General features: G+C 39.8%; 1 protein-coding gene across 2 annotated transcripts in view; it reads right to left on the minus strand.

Moving 5' to 3' along the window:
- The window catches only part of FMN1 (formin 1), a 431,558-nt gene that overhangs the window by 118,519 nt on the left and 296,549 nt on the right, over positions 1-16,490 (minus strand). For both annotated transcript variants that reach the window (XM_043555725.1, XM_043555724.1), the window contains 3 exons: positions 15,297-15,443; positions 14,129-14,188; positions 8,739-8,859 (listed from right to left, as the gene is read on the minus strand). In XM_043555725.1, the coding sequence (XP_043411660.1) occupies positions 8,739-8,859; positions 14,129-14,188; positions 15,297-15,443 (328 nt within the window). The remainder of the gene's footprint in view (positions 1-8,738; positions 8,860-14,128; positions 14,189-15,296; positions 15,444-16,490) is intronic.

Consider the following 16,490-nt stretch of genomic DNA (forward strand, 5'->3'; position numbering starts at 1 on the left):
TTTTTTGATAACTTACATGTTTGAAAATACTTTCATCTGTCTTCATATTTGATTGATTATTTGGTGGATATAAAATTCTGGATTGGCAATAATTCCTTCAGAATTCGGATCCATTTCTAGCTTCTAGTGTTGCTGTTGAAAGACCTAAAGCCATTCTGCTTCCTGATTCTGGGTAATTGGTTTCCACATCTCACCCCTCCAACTCCCTTTCCCTTCTAGAAGTGTGTAAGTTTGTCCTGAATATTCTGAAATGTTCTAACAATGGTATGGATCTGTTTTATTCCATTCTGCTGGAATCCCTTTGGGACTTTTAAAGTAAGAAACTTGTGCCCACTTTGGGAAATTTTCTTGAATGATTTCATTGATTTACTTATGTATGACTACAAAGGAATGTTTATGTATTTATACATATACATTTACACACAAATTTGTGTCAAGTCATGTGGCAGTAAAAATTGGATTGCTTCTCACCTTTCTCCGCTCCTGGATTGGAATTCCACTTTTTTATTTGGTAGATTCATTTACCACTTGTCCATCTACTTCCTGAGCTTCAGAAAATTTGCAGTTATGGTTTTCTCTATCCTTCTGTGCTCTTGACATGACGCTTTCAAAGAATTTTATTATTTTTAACATAATTTTTAAGAGGAACTGAAATCCTACATGAGTGCTTAATCCAGATGAGTGTTCAACTGCCCATCTTTTCTCAGAAGTCCTCCAAAAGTCTTCCAGAATCTGTTTTCTCCCTTCATCAGAGCTATACTGCTTACAGTCCATGCTCAAACGAATAATTAAAGAAAAAATTCATTCTCATTTCTTTTCTTTCTCTCTTAAAGAACACTTACACTCTTGTGGGGAGAAAGCTACTTGATAGAAGTCATTTCTCCTGCACAGACAGGGCTGGTCCAGAGCACAGAAGCAACAGTCTGCTTTGCCACATGACTTGACAAATCCTGGAAGGTTCCCCTAATTTCTCATCTATGCCAGAACCACATTACATGTAATGTCCATGAATGGAAGAGATAACAAAGAGTCAACACCACGCAGGTCACCTTGGGTGGCCCTGTAGTCCTCTGATATTCATCTGGCTGCCCATCTCAGACCAGTATGTTTGCCTTCTGGGTCATAAAGGAATAAAACATAGGGAAGGCGATTTTCAGAGACAGAGATAGAACAAGTGTATCAGAGAAACCAAAAGAAATGGACAGAGAGGAAGCAGGAGGATAGAGATCACAGCAGGTAAATTAGTTGAGTGGTTATGGGTAGAGACCCAAAAAAGCCTAAAGTCAATCCAGTTACCACCTGTAATCCCTTTAGCAGATGAACTAGAGAAATAAGTGGGGCTTATTTGTCAAGATTTCTCACTCTAGATCATACTGTTAGTGCCTGAGGGGAGGACCTACAAACAGTAGAAGAAAAAAGCATGGTGCAGCACAGAGTATAAACTCTGTAGTCAGATAAACCTGCTTCCAGTCTGAGCTTCATCATTAGCAGCAAAGTTGCTTCAACTTCCTTACTGTTAGAACGCAGGCAGTCCTCAGTTTGAAGGTGTTTTAAGAAACAGAGGAGCTGGAAGCCAATTTGCAGGTTTTTGGTTAAGTGTGCATTAAGCAGCCACTGTCATCGTTAGTGATGGTGGAAACGGATGTGCACCGCACCCCAGAACATATTCTGCGCCCGTGTCCACTGCCCATCCTTGAAAGGAGAATGTTCTCACTGAGAATGCTTAGAATTGCCAGTGCATGGTGGTCATAAAAAAGGGAACCAACTTTTAGTTGGTTTTCTTATTGCTTTTAAACTCTCTATAGACATCCAGATAAAAGACAGGACAGCAAGTTAAATTTAAATTTGAGATAAACAAGGAATAGTTGTGTGTGTTTTTTTTTTTAGTGTAAGTGTATCCTGTGCAATATTTGAGACACACCCCTGCTAAAAACAAAAGGCTTGTTTATCTGAAATTCAGATTTAACTGAGCCTCCTGCATTTTATTTAATAAATCTAGTAACTCTAAGGTTACCTCCATATTGCATGCACTGGGGGCAGAATTGTAGCCATTCTAGTCTCCTGTTCCCCTGACTGTGTGTCTATTGCAAATTCAAAGGAACAGTCACCACACAGACCTTCTTTAAATCATCTTCTTTGCTTCCTGGGATAAACTCAGTAGGCAATCGCTTTTCCTAAATTCTGTTTTGGGGTCAGTAGTACTGACTGACTTAGTGTGCCAAAGGCTATACTTTCGTCCAAGTGGTGGACAGATACAGAGATTCCTGACCAAGGAGAAACCAACATGCTTGTAAGAAAGATGGAGTCAGAGAGGATGGTAGAGACTCGAACTTTCACTAGAGAACTGTTGAGTGGAGTCATGACATATCCTTCCCACTACCCCCAGTAATGCAAACTTTAATATCCACTAGATTAGCAATGACAGTTATTAGCATTTCTCCTTATTTTTCATGGCCAAATCTTGTTTAACTACAATATTGAGGAGAGGAAAGGACATACCACACAACCCCAAATCAAAACGTAAAAGAAATAAAAGTGGTCATGGGCACGATGAAGTGCAAGTTCTGCTGACCAGCCCTTCTGCCTTCCCTCCATCACTGGGGATGCCAATTCTACTGGAGACAGCTTCTCCCCCTTCCCGATGCCAACAGTGCTCAGAGCCTCAAACCCCACCTCACACATCTCACCCTCCAGCACCTCACAGATATCAGCTCATCAGTGTATTTGCCCAAACAATTTATTGATTATGTTAAATGAGCTAAACAGCAAAGCAGAGGACTGTTTCTACCTTGCAGGAGACACAACAGGTGGTCTATGGCTTACCGTGTAGTTTCATATACGAAAGGTTTTCCAGCATGTAAAGAGTAGAGCTGACTTACTGATTGTTAAAAATAATATATTAACTTGAAAAAAAAAAAAAACTATGACTAGTCCTTAACCCCACTAACCTACCTACCTAGAACTCAGAGTTGATTATAACTTTTTTTTTAAATCTAGTTTTAATTGTAAAAATTTCATATACATATCCAAATAGCTAGACTATTGCCTCTATACCAGTCTCTGCCCAGGGCCATGAGAAACTACCAGGTAAAAGGTTCTTATTTTCTGCTTTTATGTGTGGAGGTGTGTGGTTCCCTCCCCAATTCTTCCTCTTTTAGCTGATTATATTGGCATTGACTGTATGCCTCTAAATAATAAGAGTATTAATTTTGGGGTGGGTCTTTACCAGGGATTTGGGGCTAAAGGAAGGAATGAATTCAGTCTGCCTTCTTTACCTGGAAGACATACTGACTATAGTTTGGAAAATCTACAAACAACAACAACAAAACCCTACAACAAAAAGCCCCTCTCTTTCCTGAACTGTTACTTTCATGTGTGTGTGAATTTAATATTCTCCTGTCCTCTATACGTGGAAATAGAATGTTCAGGTCCTAGTGTTGTACAAAACAGAGGTTCATCAGGATGGCTTTGGGCTAATTTGATCACTCCATTACAATGAGGACATTGGGATTGAAAATGCTTAAAGATGTGATGGATGTACTTTAATGTAAAGTTAGTTTGGAAATATTACTACCATTCAAACTTAGAATGAAGTTTTTTTATAACAATTCTTGAATGCCTGGACTATGCATCTCACACAGGATCTCATTTAGAGAAAGCTTAAAAAGGTTAACAAGTTAGCATAAGTATTTGCAGGATAAACATGTCTAGAATGATAACAGATATCAAAAAGTCAACACAGACTGTTGCTTTTCTTAAACTGTCATATTCCCAAATATTTCTAAATGGTACAAAAGAAAGGACATGTTCAAATACATATTCTTAAATATTTAGAGAAAAGGACATCATGAGAATTATCTTAACACACACACACTTGCATCTCAGCCAAGACTTCCAAATAAGCTGGAATATCTTCCACTGAGGGCTAACTATCAATTACATTTTCCCAAATTCATATATGGAATAACAGAGCTAATAATGCATCATTTTAAAGGCACGATTTAGTAATAGCTAGTTGATTAAATAGCCTATCTTTAATGACAGGGGATACTGAGTAACTATTGCTGGCTAATACGAGTGATTTAATTTTGTTTTTAAATTTTTCAGACCATGCTGACTTCTCAACATCTATCTGAAGAGCTCCCCTCTCATTTTCCAAAAACAAAAAAAAAATAATTCAGCTTTCCAACTTCCATAGCCACAGTGAAATTTTCATAATAAAATACTACCATAGGATCATATCAAATCAATATGGATTGGGGGTTTTGCTATTTTTTTTTTTAATGTTTGTTTATTTTTGAGAGAGAGAAAGAGCGAGCATGAACGGGGAGGGGCAGAGAGATAGAGAGACACAGAATCTGAAGCGGGCTCTGAACTGACAGCAGTGAGCCCAACGCAGGGCTCAAACTCCCAAACCGTGAGATCATGACCTGAGCTAAAGTTGGTGGCTTAATCAACTGAGCCACCCAGGTGCCTCTGTAGAACCTTTCTCAGAAAACACCAATTCACATTTCATGCAATACCGGTGAACATCACCACTTGAGAAATCGCACATCTTATGGCCTCAGCAATGGTGTGTGTGTGTGTGTGTGTGTGTGTGTGTGTGTGTGTGTGTGTGTGTGTATCATTAGTATTAACTGCCACAATTAGGATACATTGCACAGTGCATTTGTTCCTATTGCTACTATAACAAATTATCATACACTTAACTGATTAAAACAAATGTACTAAATAAATTACCTTATAGCTCTCTGTGTTAGAAGTCTAACATGGGTCTACTGGGCTGAAACCAAGGTGTGTTGACAGGGCTGCATTCCTTCCTGGGGGCTCTAGGGAAAATCCGCTCCTTGCCTTTTCCAGTGTTAGAGGCTTCCCACATTCCTTGGTTCACTGCCCACTTCTTCCATCTTCAAAGCCCACAACACTGCATTTCTCTGATCATTCCACTGTACTATCTCCCGCTGGCCACAGACAAGGAAAATTCTCAGTTTTTAAAGATTCATTTTAAAGATCCATGTGATTAGATTAGGCCCACTTGGATAGCCCAAGATAATCTCCCCATCTTAACATCGGCAAAGTTCCCTTTTGCCATGTAAGGTAACATGTTTCAGGGATTAGGGTTTGGACATTTTTGGGAACCATTATTCTGCCTACCACATATGGGTTGGTAAAAATATCTTGAGAGTTCTGACCAGTAGACAAGGTCAAAGAATAAGAAAGAGAGCAACTATTTCTACCGTTTGTTTTTTCCTAATTGTGACTTATCACAGTATCAGGGAAGCTAAAATTATTGTCTGAGTAAGGGATACAGAACAGTAAACAAAATATGGGACACATTCCCAAGCACCAAGAATTGGGTTCTGTCACCACTAAGGTAGAGAAGAGAGTGCAAGTGCTCCGGGAATTTGATTCTCCACAAACATATCCAGCAGGCCTCTCAGCAATATGGGCCTGATTCTACAAGGTGTGCATTTTCCAATAAAAGGTATATACCCCTAATCAGCTTAATGAAGTTTTCCTTACTAATGGACCATGCATTCATTACCTCCTCTGACATAGGCCCTATAATTTTCCCATTTCACAGGTAAGAAAAGGAATCTTCTTTATGGTTTTGTTACCTGACAAGATCCTGCTTCCACCAAACCAGTAAAAGTACATCATCTGATTCCAAAGCCCGAGTTCTTAATCCTACACAATAATTGTGTCTATTCACTTGTTTGTGTGTGTGTGTATTCACTTTTCGCGACCCCTGTTTCCTATATGTCTTCCCCATCCCCAAGTAAATTTTCTCCTGTCTCTGATCTGAGGGTCTACACATGTGGCTCTAAGAGTGTGTGTGTGTGTGTGTGTGTGTGTGTGTGTGCGCGCACGCGCGCGCACACACTCACTCATGCGCACATGTTCAGTAAGTCTCTGTCATTGGCACCACCATGAGGCTTTCTGCCTTTAACACACAACTTACTGTTTTGATCTGGGTTCAAATATGGAGACCTCTGGGTCACAGGCAGGATAGATGACAAGTGCATGCCTTAGAGTCATATCTAGCTTCAAAATGTGGCTATATCATCACCTGTAATTTGGCAAGTTATGTGAACACCATGAACTTCAGTTTCCTCCTCCTAGGAGAGACTGATAATAGTATCTGCTTCATAGGGTCGTTGTAAAGATTAAAAGAGATGATTGTGTAAAACATCTGATAGATAATAATCACACAAGAAACTGGCTGATACTATGATCATCAACTGCCTGCTCTTTTTATCTACATAAAAGTGCTATTCAAAGTTCTCGTTTCTACAAAAGACGCTTATCGGCAACGTCTATTTGTATCACTGCCATTTGCACAACCAACGACTATAGTTTAATTCCCACCCTATTGCTAAGGTGTGGTTGAAAACAGTTTTCTTCTAAAGGGCTATGCCTGCCTGGAGAAATGGGGCCTGAGATGTCTTGAAATTTGCTAATCACATCTGGTTTAGCTTTAGACATTTTCTGGGGTTTTGCCAGCAGCCACGACATTTTAATGGCTACAATAAACCTCAAAGCCTCATCAAATCTTTGCTGTATGTGTGAAAATTATGTCCTCTTCAATTAAACATTCAATCTAGGCTCACACCAAGGCCTTATGGAAAAGGAGGTGGAACCTGAATGGGAAGGGAGATGAAACAGACCGCCACGACTCTGGCCATCTTGCCAGATGGCATTTAGGAGAAAAAGAAATTCATTAGAGAACCAATGGTCTGTATTTTCTTTAAATATTTACTAGGTACCTTTCATGTGTTAAAAACACTGGCATCTCGAAAGATTAGCAGGGCATTTTTGTTTAAATATCCAATGTGGGGGGGCTGGAGGGGAGTCCCACTTTTCCCTTTTGCCTTGTGGTGCTTCACATCTCTTGGTGAAGTCTAATACAAAGGAGAAAAACAACTGAGGTAATGTTTAGTTTCCCCTCACAGGGTGGGTCCTCCAGCTCCAGAAGCTCTTGCAGCTCCTTAAAATGACTGAGGAAAAGTCAGTTGAATATGGAGGGATGTGGAATGGCACCTGGGATCGCCCTGGAGAAAATAAGGTATGCTAAAGGGGATGCTCTGTGGGAACACCTGCCTCTCCACTGTCTTCCCAATTCACTCTTCTCATCCCTTTGTTACCATCATCAAACACTTGTAGAAGTCAAAGGGAGGTGCCTGAAAGAGGCCGCAGGAGAGGAGGAAAGGTCACACATACACCAGGTTTCTGCTCACAAAACGACACAAGACAGCAAAGGGCCAGGAGACCAGGGGGAGTCGTATTCAGGGACAGCCACGGAGTGAAAGGCATGGCTCTTCTTGGCCACAGCTAAGCTTGCAGCCATCCTGGGGACTGGCCTGGGCCCTAATCCTGCCATTGGAGAGCGACAGAAACCTGCTGCAGGACGCTTCACTTTGTTTCATCACAGTGAGAGTCCAGCCCCTCATCTCAGACAAGGATAAAACTGTCAGTGGTTTTTTTTGGGTTTTTTTGTTTTTTTTTTTTATGAGAGGGAAAAGGATAACCACAAGTTCATATATCACATTCCTAAATGAAGCATCCATTTGGTTGCATTCACGCTCTTAACCACATCAACAGGAGGGAAAAAAATCCACATGTTCCTTTAAAAATAATTTACAAGGTAGAAATATTCACTTGTAACCGCTCTCCTTATTTAAGCAAGTTTTATGCCCAAAATAAAGCTAAATGGCTCTCCCCGCCACCAGGGATCTGTCCCACTTCACTTACATTTCCAGGCTGCTCTCTGTCTAAGACTTGGGTTTCTGAGCGCCCTTTCACAATAAACATTTTTAAAATGTTTATTTTATGTCTTAGTGTAAAAATATTCCTGGTTCAAGCTCTTCATTTCCTCAAGCTCTCCTTTTGGCACTCTGAGCTCCATTTCCACATTAACACGCTCCCTAAATCCTCCGTGGAGCTCTTCAATTGGAGTTAGACAAGCTCCAATGCAAGTATTTATATTCTTGGACAAGGAGATGTCTCCACAGTGAAAACACAAGACTCTAGCAATGCCAAAGGAAAATTCCTGCTCGAGAGAGACATATTTTCACCTTAAAAAAAAAAAAAAAAAAACCTAAAAGAGGCTTTCAGCATGTTGTTGTGAATAATTAAAAATGTAAATAAACTAAAAGAGAATGTTGACTATGGGTCCTGACACCTTTATTAGACTCCTACACGTGAACCACATATATAGGGGCGTGTGTGGCCGCACGCATGTGTGCGCACATGTGACATGTTTCAGGCGGCACAATAACCTGGCTTAGAAACTGCATGAGTTCTAATCACATAGACCTGATTAGAGCCCAGTAAATCTGCCTCTCACTGGCTCTGTGAATGTAACTTCCCTGAACTTCATTTTTCTCCTCTGTAAAATGGAGTTGGTATACAGTTCCTGCTTATTGGGGTTGCCGTAATAATTATACGAGACAACAATAAGCATTTAATAAAGGGCTGCTGCTATTGTTATTAAAATGATCATCTGTAATATGTTGGAAAATGTAGATGCAAAAGATGTATATATAAAAAGCACTAATTAACACTAATCAAACATAGCGCCTCCAAACAGAGCATAAGAGATGGAGAGCTTCACAAGGAATTGAAGTCTGCGCCAACTCCCTTCCATGAACCAGACATACATCCTCCTCCTCAATCATTAAAAAAAAAAAAAAAAAAAAAAAGCTTAGCTATTATCATAACAGAACAGTTCCTGTTACCTTCTAGTTGCCTCTTCAGTTTTCGCAAATCTTTTATGAGGTCTTCAAACTTGACTTGGGAAGCCAGAAAGAAATCCTGTGGTTCAGGCAGAGGGAAAATACTCTTTTCTGTTCCTGCTTCCTAAAAGACATGGTTAACAAAGTATGTTATACTTCCCCAATTGTCACTATCAATTGAAATTCCAAAGCATCTTTTATTGAATGCGCAAATAAGAATCTGAGAAATGCTCCTTGGCCATTCCTAAGTTTGGACCTGGTTACTTTGAAATGCTTTCGTGTCTTCCACAATATCATTTTGGTCCTACTGCCACTGAGGGCTGGGTTCTATTTTGCCTCACGAATCGAAGAGAAAATTGTCAGGTATGCCCTGATCTTGGACGCCGTCCTCTCATGGAAAAAGGCACAGGAGGAACACATGAAAGTACTTAAAGTCCCTGTTTGAGCTTCACGTGGTAGCAATTAGATAGCTCATCTTTGGGGTATGCCAACTGGTGTGCGTCGGAAGGTGCTGAACAAGAAGGCACTACAATGGAAGAAACAATCACTCTCCCTTCTGCTGTGACCTGCCCTCGGCTGCAGCTTTAAGCTCCAGAGGGTTTGTGTGTGGGATCAAGTTCTTCACATATATGTAAAGACTTCCCAAACGTTCTTTGGCTTATCTTTGTATACTCTTGATGACGGCCTGGTTTGCCATAGTTTTTGACAAGCTCCCCGACTGTACGTCATAGAGGATCTAAGCTGAGAAATACCTTGAAGGACACAAGTTTCAGGCATATGGAAAGATAAGCTGAGCCTCAAATATCTTTTCCAGTCTATCCTGCTTTGTCCCTGAGTTGTTTAACATAAGCCCTGCATCTTGCGTATCTCAAGCAGTCTTCAGTTATTCCTCTCTCCACACGGGCTGTTTTGCCAGCTTTCCTTCACATTCCATCTTTCCTTCTGCCATTAGGACTAATTCCAAACTCTGAAACTGCTTTATAAGGCACTTTATGATCTGGCTTCTTCCACCCTCGGTCTTCTTCCACCTTCCCCCTATCTCTAACTCCCTCTCCTAAACGTTCATAAAATAACAGAACAGGCCACAATCTCTTGTCTCTGGGCTTTTGTCTATAAAACTGTCCCTTTCTAATTCTTCTGTAGAAACTCCTCACACCTGCATGTGTTCATATCATTCTTCAAGTCTCAAAACAGGTATCACTTCCTCAAAGATTGCCTCTAACCCTCAGCACCTGGGTGTTTACAAGGGCCCCTGCTGTTTACCATTGTCATGGCGCTTATCACAATGTCAATTTCAAAATTGCCGTGTTAACTTAGAGGCTTCTCCCGCTAGACTGCAAGCACTGTGAGGGCAGGTACTGTATATAGCTCTCAGTACAGCATACAACACGTGGCATATCAAACTTTGTTTGGCACCTATAAAAACACTGTTCTGAAAAGTGTGTACCTTGAGCAGGAGACATTTCAATTACTGTCATTTTTTCTTATGGTTTCAGGAATTCCCTTCCTTTAAGACTTTTAGCTCCATTTGAGATGCTAAGAAAAGGTGGTTTTCCTCATTTTACTGAAACATTCTGCAAGAACAGTGTGCTTTTTTCCCCATCTCTCTATACTTATTTTACTGCTTTCAAAACAACGAAGTAGTACTTGCGACAGGATGGAACACCATCTAAGATGCTTGCCGAGAAGCTCCATGGCAATCTACATTGGAAGAACTCATGCATGTTATCTCTAACTATTTTCTAAAACTTTTTTTTATCAGATTCAGCGCTGGCTTCAATTTTTTTTTTTTTAAGCTAGAAAAAGAGAAAGTGCTACTGAGCAAATCAGCCTGGTAGCATCTCTTGAGAAAGCTGCTCCATTAGAGCTCAAAAGACATGGCTCTAGATGGATTTCTGTAAGCTTCACAAACCTGGACTTGGACCCCAAACCAGCATGAGTAGAAGGAGGCTTGGAACAGGAGTCACCTTTCTCCTGCTAATTGCTCATCCCAACTAACCACAAAAATCATCACTTATGCTCCTACGGGGAGGGGATAGCTTAATAAATCACATAATTCTATACTCTTGCTGAGTGAAATGAATTTTTGCACTGTGAAACTCAGGACAGCACCACACAAATGTTGACTTCTGATTTTTCCCATACTGAGCCATCCCATGTTTGAAACTATTCTTACTGGAAGATTTTCCTCTGTGAAGTCGATTCCACTAGGTTTAGCACTCCTTGAGGGTCACATTTCATTGGCAAATTTCAGCCTTCCTACACAATGCATCTGACTTGGCTGTGTAGATGCTACAGACACTACAAGATAAATCTGGTTATGCTAAGCCTAGATCAGAAATGTTACCTCTCAAGATTCTTCTGGATAATTCTGCTGCCCTACTAGTACCTGCTGCCAGAACTTTGGGTATATACCTATTGCCTGAAGCTTCAACATGTCTGCCCCCTCTACCAGAATAAAGCTCTCACCTCTTTGCACCTAATTATTTGTAAATGTCACTTATTACACTCTTGTGGATATTTACGGCAGATTCAACCTAGTAAGTATTTGTCAGACACCTAAATTACAGATGCTACAAAACAGACAACGAGTTTTGGAACTCAAGGAGCAATGCCAGACTAACAATTCATTGCTCAATGATATCTACATGCAAGGCAGAATAAGACGTATCAAGACAGAAGTTCAAACCAAGTGTTCTCCGGGTTCAAAGGATTAAAAGATAAGGAAGTGAAAAAAGATTTCATGGAAGAAGGGAAGAATAGTTGTACTATTTTGTACCATTTTTCATTTTATCTTTCTTCCCTTTTACAAAAGTGACATGTGTTCATTATGTCTAATTGAAAGACAGAAGAAAGTTAAAATCTTTTCCACCCAGAGATAATCAAACATTTTTTCATATCTCTGGCATCCTAGGTTTTTCTGTGTGTTTATGTATATTTATATTTACATATTTGAAATTATATATTGTTTTAAACCCATGTTTATAATATAAAAGCAGATCAAGAGTATTTTCTAATGCCACTAGATTTTCTCCTACATACTTTCCATGGCAGTGTATTATTCCATCTTGTAACTCTAGCATAATTGACGTGGTCTTAGTCTCTACCTTTGGACACCTCCCCAAAATCTTGCTATATTTTGTTATTACAAATTATTATAAGTATAATGTGATACATATCTTTATTTATTTCCTTAGGATAAAAATTCCTAGAAATATTATATAGATTTCTAGGGCTTCTGATACAGAAAGGTCAAAGTCTTGCTAAGCTATACTGTGCATTTGCATGAATGAGGAAATGTGTCCCCCATAAGTAGGTACAGCTCCGTGGGGAAACAGATTGGCAAGCACGTGCCATCTTCATGTGAATTTTTTTAAAGGTGCCCTTTATTGGACACAGTTTGGTGAGTCAAGGGCAGTCTAGATATGGGTCCCATTATACATGGAGATCTTAAACAGGGAAGAAGTCCATCAGCCATTTTTGATAGTCCTGATAAAGTTTTGATCAATTTGTACCGCTAGGTCTATGTATCTAGTTGGCGATTTATATCTTCTGTTTGATTTTTGCTTTTGTTTTTGCGTTTTTGGGAAATTACCTGCAGCCTCTTGTACCAATTTTTTTTTTTTTTAAATGAGAGGGGACCAGTTGTCCTTTCCATGTCATTTCTGAAAAGTTTGTTACCTATTAGGTTGCAAATATATGTGTTGCTACTGGGAGCTTTCTCCCAAAAGTTAATTTATTATTTCAAGAGAGTATTAATAAGACAGAAGCTTAATATAAAGAGGCTGGTGATGAGAAGAGGTCCAGTCAGGGAGAACATTGGATGTAAAAACACATCAGTGGGGCACCTGGGTGGCTCAGCTGGTTGAGCGTCTGACTTCGGCTCAGGTCATGATCTCACAGTTCATAGGTTTGAGCCCCGAGTCGGGCTCTGTGCTAACAGCTTAGAGACTGGAGGAGCCTGCTTCAGATTCTGTGTCTCCCTCTCTCTCTCTGCCCCTCCCCTGCTCACACTCTGTCAATCTTTCTTTCAAAAAATAAATAAACATTAAAAAATTAAAAAAAAAAATAAAAACACACCAGTGAGAAAACATAGGGTGTGTTTGGAAAACATGGGGTCTTAAGTCACAGACTACGTGTAGGGGGAAAATGGAAAAAAAAAAAAAAAAGCATGGTTGTAAAAGACTGGAATTAAATTGGGTAGAGTATTAATTCAGTTGAAAATGGGGAGTCATTTCTGTTTTTGAGTAACAAAGTGATGCAGTAGGACCGGGACTATAAAAACTGATTGGGCCTTGGGCGTGGGATAGACTGGAAAAGGAGCAACCAGGTGTGGGGAGACAAGCTGGGAAGCAACCAGAATAGTCCAGGTGAGTTACCTTAAAGCCTGGATGAGTGGGGCAGAGGGATGAAAAACAAGAAAGAAACATGAGAAACAATTTAGTCGAAGGACAGAGAGGAACCAAAGAGGAGCAGAAGTTTCATGCTTGAATGACCGAAATGATAATCTCCTCATTAGAAACAGGAGAAGTTTGAGGAGGGGGGTTGGGAGATGATTCATTTCAGAGACACTGAGAACAGACAGATGAGGAGGGGAGGATAGAAGCCTATAGACTACATCAGTGCCTAGCTTGTCTTCTGGATGGAATCATAGACCTTTTGAAAACAAGGCCCTGGAATCCTTACTTTTCTTCCCTTGGAGCCTAGGAAAAACCCTGCTTGAGTGGACAGCTAAGCAGGAGTCCTGACAACATTTTCCTGAGACTTTTCCCATTCATATTGATTGCTAGATTTCCCAACACCTTACAACAGTACCTCTTTCTTCTCAAAGTTAAGACTCCTTGTTCTCAATTTAATGAGAAGGAATTAAACATAGAAAATTGTGCTCAGGTGGATTCTCACTGAAATTTTTATTTCTAATTGCAAATGTAATCTGAGCAGAGAGGATGGATTTCAAATTCCACTTCTTCAACTTGTTCACAGATGAACATTACTGATAAGGTACTGGGTATTACTGCATCTTGATTTCCTACATCTTGGTCTGCAGCCCAGAGCCAGTTTCAGATACAACCAATTACTGAATGGATATAGATTTCACAAAGACCCCCACGATCTGGTTAGAAGGCATTGGGGGTCTCTCTGAAACTGTGTTATAGAGTGGATTAAGAGTCAGTAGATTGAGAGGCACTGAATAATGCTTCTCTTTACAAGAGTCAACTAAACTTTCTTGGCTTCAGCATTCCCATCTGTAAACCAAGGAGGCTGGATAGCTCTCAAATTCTATGTTGGACTTGAAATTCATCCACCCATCCATCATCTAATTTCTGAATGCCAACAATGTGTAAGAGTTGAAACCCCATTAGTGTAGTTTTCCACATAATGCTATTTCTTACCTGATCATAGTAACGCAGGTAATATTTCACGACATAGTCCACCAGATTAATCCCATTATCCTAGGTTTAAAAGAGAAGCTTAAATGAAAATCATTCACATGAGACTAACATATTATATAGTTGAGTACTGAAATCTCAGTTTGTGACCCTGAAACTTTTAATTTGCAATACCTGGTCCTAATTCTGTTTGCGCCTGGCAAGATTTCCCTCTCTCCTCTTTGTCCAGCAATTTTTTTTATGACATCTATACATCTATGACACTCCACTATTCTTTGTGGGGGTGAAAAAAAAAAAGAATCAAATAGATAATTCATAAGACCTCTGAGGTAATGACTAAAACAAACAAACAAACATATACACGGTCTCATTATTTTCTGGCATAAAGCCAAGACAGGAGGGGGTGGGGGAGTGCCAAAGGGAACCAGGGACTAGAACAGAAAACCATCCCTCCCTTCCCACCTTTCAAAAAATGTGTGTTCTTAATGGCGTGAAAAACAATCAGGACAGCTTAAAAGGAGCGCCATGCCACTTTATGACCCTGGGAGGCCAGGGGCAAGCAGGCCCTCCCACAAGGCAGCCTTTGTGTCTTGTTCACATGGGTCTAATTCTAATTTGCCTGTGTGTTTCCCCTCCCTTCACTGCCCCTGCTCCCCATGGGACGCCTAGATATGGGCTGGTTGTTTCTAAAGAGAAAGCTCTGCAGGGGTGTGGAGCCAAATGATAATCAGGCTCAGAGAGTTTGACAGTAGACCCTCGGCCCAATTGTTGTGGGCCAAAGAATAATTCAAATGCTCAGCTCAACTGGTGATTCAACATTGCTCCCTACTCAGGAATGAGTAAATTACAAGTAGTCAACACTAAATTCAAACAGACTCAAGCCTTGTGCTATGGCTGATACTGCGTGCTGTTTTCCTCTCTCATTACAGTTCAACATCCAATTGCATTCTTTTAGAACAAACCAATATTGGGGATTTTGTCGTCTCTGTAAGACCAAACATGAAAAACCAATTTTTACCCAAAAGTCAAAAGAAAGCAAAGAAAAAGTTTATTGTTAAAGGGAGAAAAGAGATGAATGGAGCAACCAAGAAAACATATAGATAGGTCTAAATTAAAGGTATAGAAGGAATATAATGGCAAATCATAGAATCTTGTTGTGAGAAATAAATACCCGACTTTTGACGTCCTTGAGTTTGGGCAGAATTTCTAAGCTATATCCATCTGCTTGTCCCCGAGTTCTATTTCCTCCATTCATGTAATTTCCAAAAGCCAGAATGAGTGCTAAAATATCCTTCACACTCTTCATGTGCAGCAAGCCCTGTGACAGCAAATACCGATTATTACAGAGCTGGACTTCAAAGGTACCTATGTTCATTCAACAGCAAATATTTACTGAGTAGCCATCAGGCTATTTGGTGGCTGGACTGACAGCTGGCAAAATGGAAAATTTCTATCCTTTCAACGAACTGAAAGTCATCATTTTCTATCCTTTCAATGAATTACGAACTGCACGTCTTAATAGTGAGGACTAAATATTAGTATTTCTATTCGAGCCAGTTTTATTTTTTAAATATTTATTTTAAATATGTAAATTCTATGTAAATGTAACAAAGAGACTTGGTAGAGTTACACTTTACATCTGATGACTTCTAAGTAGAAACGGGTCTGCTACCATTTGAGGATCTGTTTTTGGACAATGTATCTGTATAAACAGTACAGTTAAATGTCGGGCAAGTTTAATACCAAGTCTATTCTTCTTTATCCCTGGGTGTAGTCCTCAGAGACAAACTATAATAATGTATTTCCAGGCCACAGGTTATGTTCTTTAAGTATCTGCAGAGATGTCTATTAACTTTCACAATTTCAAGCTGCTTAGGGTTTTCTTCAGCTCCTCGTACCATTTATTTTTCCTCTTTTTTTCTCAAAGTGCAAAATTTTCAAGTTGGTACTTTTTCCCCCTTCTCCAAGTCTGAGTTGACTTTGTTTTCCTTTATTGTAGGGTAAAGAAAGAAAGGGAAATGCAGCTCCAGGGCAACCTCTGTTCCTTCCTTTTTAGGGTGTTATCAGAGGGTGTCTATTATTCCTTGGTCATATTTCTCCTTTCTTTATTGAAGCATTTTATATTTTTGAAGGAAAAGAATCATGCCTTCAGAGAAGAACTCAATACTACATATGTGTGGAGAGGATTATCATGTTCTTAAGGACATGGGTCATTGTGAGGAAACAAACAAACAAACAAACATTAGAATTTACAAAGAATACCAGTGTGGTAAAGCCAACAAAAATGTATTTGCCCACCACTTATTATCACAGTCATTTATTTTGCTTATCAAGTCTCTAGAATCTTCTTAATTCACTGTGTGGA

This window comes from Prionailurus bengalensis, chromosome B3, assembly GCF_016509475.1.
Source record: "Prionailurus bengalensis isolate Pbe53 chromosome B3, Fcat_Pben_1.1_paternal_pri, whole genome shotgun sequence".
NCBI classification, from domain to species: domain Eukaryota; kingdom Metazoa; phylum Chordata; class Mammalia; order Carnivora; family Felidae; genus Prionailurus; species Prionailurus bengalensis.